The sequence below is a fragment of the Thermobia domestica genome, chromosome 8 (assembly GCF_964235325.1).
Source record: "Thermobia domestica chromosome 8, izTheDome1.hap1.1, whole genome shotgun sequence".
Lineage (NCBI taxonomy): Eukaryota > Metazoa > Arthropoda > Insecta > Zygentoma > Lepismatidae > Thermobia > Thermobia domestica.
The window spans coordinates 57,360,752-57,366,751 of NC_137461.1; the positions used below are offsets into that span (position 1 = coordinate 57,360,752).

General features: G+C 32.1%; 1 protein-coding gene across 8 annotated transcripts in view; it reads left to right on the forward strand.

Annotated features, from left to right (window-relative positions):
* The window catches only part of LOC145692925 (tubulin glycylase 3A-like), a 55,941-nt gene extending 52,153 nt beyond the window's left edge, over positions 1 to 3,788 (forward strand). For all 8 annotated transcript variants that reach the window (XM_081768494.1, XM_081768493.1, XM_081768492.1 and 5 more), the window contains exon 10: positions 2,432 to 3,788. In XM_081768494.1, the coding sequence (XP_081624620.1) occupies positions 2,432 to 3,672 (1,241 nt within the window). In that variant the 3' untranslated portion in view covers positions 3,673 to 3,788. The remainder of the gene's footprint in view (positions 1 to 2,431) is intronic.
* Positions 3,789 to 6,000: the final 2,212 nt, after the last annotated feature.

Here is a 6,000-nt window from a genome sequence, read left to right on the forward strand (position 1 = left end):
AAAGTAAAGATAAAAACAAATACTAAGTCATATTTAAAAATTCTAAAATAAAGTCACATTTTAAGATATGCGTCTATTATAGTTTATTAAAAATCTAGAGATTAAAATATGTTTTCTATTATGTAGTTGCAATAGAAGTTTTACCATTGTACCGTATACTGGAACTTGAAATTTCCACATTTTTATAAAAATATAGTCCGAGTTATATCGGTTGTCAAGTATCATTTTTACAAACACAGAGCCAATTAATTTTCTTCTGTCAGCCAGTAGTTCCAATTTAAAATGTTTTCCAGTATTCATAGTACTAGAGTAATAATCTAATCCTAACTTAAAACAAAGTATTCTAAGAAAACACTTTTGAACCATTTCAAGTTTGTTCATAAGAGTATTTGTTAGGCTGTTCCAAATCACCGATGCATATTCTAGTTTTGATCTTTCCAGTAATTTATATAAGAGTACATAAGTATCTGACTGACAAAAAGCAGACCATCGATTAAACAAAACCAAATAACCAAATATTTTTCTTGCTTCGTTACATATGTCCTGTTTATGATCACTAAAGTGTAATGACCTGTCAAATGTTACACCTAAATCATTCATTGTATTAACTTTCTGTATTATAGTACCTTGTATTTTGTATTGGCTCCATAGTATTGTGATTTGTTGCTGTAGGTCATACACTTAGTTTTTAAACAATTGATATTCATACCGTTATCCTTACAGTAAAATGATTTTAATTAAGTCTTCTTCGGGTGGGAGTTCATGTGGTTCGGATTTCACGTTAATCATTAGGTCCCGTCTCATATAGCATCGCTGCTGAAAGGGATGTTAAACTCAAAATCAACTCAACTCAATTCTTCTTGTAGCCTAACGTTGTTCACAATATTGTTTACTACTCTAAAAAAATTAATGTCATCAACATAAAGTAAAATATTGTAATGATTTAAAACTGTTGGTAAGACATTAATAAAAATTGAGAAAAGAAATGGATCCAGAGGAGAACCTTGAGAAACTCCGTTACTGATAGTGGATGAATCTGACAGGACATTTCCAATTTTAATTTGGTATGTTCTACCAGTTAAATAACTTTCAAAAATTTTAGATACAAGGGACATTATAGGGAGTCACACCTACGTTTGACAGTTTTTCTTAAGAGTAATCTATGGTCCACTGAATCAAAAGCTTTACTCATGTCAATGTGTATAACATCAGTTTGTGATCTACTTTTCAACGCATAGTGGGCAAAATTCATTATTTCACAGAGGTTGGTTACAACTGATTTGCCTTTGTAAAAGCCATGCTGTGATTCTTGCGATATATTTTTTACATTAAGAAACAACTGAATGATAGTTTCAGATATTTTAGAGAATATGTTCAATAAGGTTACCGGTCTGTAGTTGCTTGGATTTAACTTGTCGTTGTTCTTGTAATTCGGTACCACATGTACATGTTTAAATATAGATGGAAATAACCCAGTTCTTAATGACGTATTGTATATTTTTGACAAAACTGGAGTTATTTATTTCGAGGATACTTTAATGACATAATTAGCAAAGCTCCCAGGTCCTGAAGGTACTAATGGGCTGAGTTTGCCTATTACTTCAGGAACATTATTTTCGCATATTACTGGAATTATTATATTATATAAAATTTTCGTAAATGAGTAAGTTACTAGTTTTCTTAAATTTACAATTTTTTTTAAAAAATTAATTAATGCTTAATTTAAATTAATTAATTTAAAATTAGTAAACAAAGAAGCTTTATATTTCCTCTTTTGTTACAGTAAGCTTTTCCGGAACATTTGCTTTCAGTATATTTTCAAAACAATCATGTAGTAATACCGTACTGCTATTTACGTTTCCTGAAAATCTATCGATTTTCATCTCATTTTTAATGTCCTCGTATAATTGGTAGAAATTTGCTCTTACATAGTCAATACCTCACCTTGAGCTTAAGTATTATCTACGTTCAGGAAATTTAACTTTTTTTTTTTTGTCAATCTGTCATTCGAATACGAAAGGTGGATGAAATATATCTACTTTAACTAATGGATTTACATTAAACCATTTTGAACATTCGTCCACCTTTCATTAGGACAAGATCCAATGTGTTATACGGCAACTGAGAGACATATGGTTGATTATACTGCTTTAAGCTAAATATAGACGTTAACTCTAACATCTTAGCTTTTGTTTTTAGATGTGAATACTTAGGTTTTTAGATTTCATTATGCCAATATAATAATAATAATAATAATAATAATAATAATAATAATAATAATAATAATAATAATAATAATAATAATAATAATAATAATAATAATAATAATAAACTTAATTTCTAGCTTTAGCGGAGAAGAATTTCTGATGCTTTTGGTGATAAAATATAACAATGTTATATAAAAATTTAACTTTTTTTTTCTTTCTTGCAGTTGTGGTGGATAGACAGCGAAATCCAAATGCTGATACTGGACAATTTGAACTTGCTTTCAAACAAACGAATACATCTTTTCCAAGTCCAACATCAAATTTGGTTATGGAAAGCAAAAATATACCTCAGCCCCGTGCTCCTTCAATCACTTCTGATGATAAAAACAAACAACAACCGTCTCCATCTCCTTCAAGTCCGAAACCTGTCTCTAAAACAACAAAAAAACCAGGATTCTCAAATATGATTCACTCTTTGGGTATAGTTTCTCCTCACGTTCCAAAACCTTATATGGATCCGAAAACGTATTTTAATACTTATATGCCAGGAAGTGTTTGGACTACACCTTTCTTTCCTAACATGCTGAATACAACGGACAAACTAATGAGAGATTTTCAATGTAATACCGCAAGAATTAGTGATACGTTTAACTCTATAAACAGTAATACCCTGGCTATCAATAATGCTCCAATTGCCAACAATGCTGCTTTTACCAGCAATGCTCCTTTTATCAACAGTGCTGTTATTGTCAATAATGCTTCTGGCACCCAACCAAAAGAAAAAAGTAATACTACGTTTACAAGTAGACTAGCTTCGTATAGTGCTGACAGAACGGATAAAGTACTTAACTTAAGTAACTTAAGTACGGAAAAAACAAATAAAATTAATACATCAAGCGTGGAAAGAACTAACAATACTTTTATATCTAGTCTTACAAACTCTATCGACGTTCCAACTACAAAACCATTGAATAAGTCTGAAACATCAAGTAAAGAACGACACAGCTTAAAATCTTCTCCACTTTTTACGAAGAAAAATATTAGCAAATCGACTGCTCATGCTGAAAAGTTGATAAAGCCTCGGAAAAGTTCAAGTAAGGAAATAAAAACTATTAAAGAACCAAACAGTAGCAAGAGCAAACGATCGGATAGGACAAGTTATAAAACAAGGATGTCATTGCCATTGGCAGCTACTAGAAATACAAACGAATTTTCTTTGACATCCAAATCATTTCTTAAGAAGAAGAGTAGTACAAGTGACATAACAGGACCATCTCGAAGAAAGAAATCGAATCCACTTATACTAAAAGAAAGCACCAGCACAGGTTCCAAAACGAAGCGGAAAAGCAGCAAATCAAGTGTATTAAGTCAGGGAAGTGAAACTGTTAGCAAGAAGAAACAAAGTACCACATCATCGAAAAGTATCGTTGTCAAGACTCAAAGAAGAAAGAATACTCGGAAATGAATTATTTTATCATAACATTACAACCGCATCAAAACGTATTTTCTTTGGTCAGTACTAAAAATTGTTCCAGTGTATTACTAACATTCCTATTTGATACAATAAAGTATAACCAAGAATGCTCGGTGGATTTGTATGGAATTTCTACAAAATTTCATTTCTATATGCAAGTCATCTCATCTCTCATTGTAACTGTGCTTAAGCAGCCAAAATAGTTGCAGCACTAGAAATCTATTATTTGCGTTTGAAAACCACAATGAGCTGCTTCTCAATGCTACCAGCAGACAGGCCTGTAGCTAGGGGGTGGCCTACTAAGTAAGTTCATCCCTCGATCTTTGGTATTAATGTATAGACTTATCCATTTTCGATAAGTTTAATGTAAATAAGTCTTCTAAAAAAAATGCACCTACGTATTTAAGGCAGACTTTAAAATAGTTTTCTAAACCATAAAACTGTAAATTTCAACGTACAGACAGTTCTGGAACAATATCAGGAGCAGGGAGAGGGTTGGAATTATAGATACCCTCTCGCAACACTTTCGAACGCTCATAATTTGATGTATGCAAAAATGTTTGTTTTTTACGGAGCGTAGGAAACTGACAACACAACATTGCTGCACGCCTTACAAATAAGAACAGAAATAAAACACTGAACTGCTGAACAAGACTGTACTATTCATAAAAATAAATACTTTACATGTTACGTTTCGATCTTCTAACCAAGATCCTCATCAGACATACACTAAATCAGTATATAATACAACCATACTAATATATTTGCCATAAAAACCTACCTGCTCCCTCATTGGTCGGGACAAATAGCGAATCAACGACTCCTGTTGCAGACAGTCTAAGCCAATCATAGACGCCCAAATCTATGACGACTCGACCAATAACAGAACATCTCAAAATAACAAGAAAAACATCATGAATCAGCATTAACATATAATTCTCTGTGTTTGTCAATAAGCGTTTTTCATTTTTTATTAATACTCAAGCCTTTCCTCCAGTTCATTAAGTTCTTATCTCCTTCTTTTTCTATCCATCATGCATCTTTCCATTTCCTAGGCAACATACTTTCTTCATATTCTAACACAATAACTTTCTCTCAGTCCACCTTATGTCCTTTTTCCTTGACATGTTTGAATATAGCATTACTCTTATGTTGTTTAATTCTTTCATTCACCAATTTGCCTTTTCTCCAATATATTTCATATTACAATCTAGACATTTTATACAATATATAACATCTTTTTTCTCCTTTTTCTTTCTATCTCCTAACAACTTCCTACTGCCTTTTCTGTACACTATCACAGCCTGCTTTCTTAATATCTTTTTAAGAGATTCTACCTCCTCCCCTAACCCAATAATAACTTTCCATATTACCTCTTTACCTTCCTCTCCTTCTTCATCTTTTCTGGAACCCACAGAAGCTTTAAAAGTATCCCTTCTACTATACCCATCCTCATATAACTGTTTTTCAAACCCTTTAATGTTCTCCTCTACATTTTTGTTACTAATATTGGTAATTCTTGTCATTATATTTCTTATAAAGTTAGATTTTGTGCTTTTGTCCACATTACTCTTCTTATTACAATAAATACCCACATTGCATTCTTTCTACTACCATTGTGTTCTAATTCTCCCTTCTTTACTCATCAAAATATCCAGATAACAAAGGCTACCTCCCTTCTCTATCTCAAGCTCTAACTCTATGCCTTTTTCCTTATCCTCAATGCTTTTTACAATATCCAACAACTCTTCTTTAGACCCTTCACAAATCCCAAAACAGTCATCAACATATCTACACAAATACCTAATGTTCCCTTTTCCCTTCTCCATCACCTTCTTCTTCCATACGTTCATAATGATAACACAGGGCTTATCTTAGACCCTATACTCAAATCTTCCTTAATTCTATATATATCACTCTTCACTTTACAAAAACTAAAATCCCATAACGAGTTGAAGAGCTTTTCTTACTTTCTCCCATTTCCAATTTTGCATACCTTCTTCCCCAATGGCTCCCTTAATAACATCCAATATGGCACCTGTCTTTAAACTCGGGAACATAGCTTTGACATCCAGACTAAATAATATAAAATGATTTTCAATTACAGCATTAGTTATGTAGAAATTAAGACCAGTGATGGATTGTAAGAATAATTATTTTGAACCATTAGAAAGTGAATTAAAACCAGTGTTAGACTGGGTGAGAGACAGACAGGACTCGTTGGCAGTTAAAGATTATAGTGAGGTAATAGACTACATAACTAATGCTGTAATTGAAAATCATTTTATATTATTTAGTCTGGATGTCAAAGCTATGTTC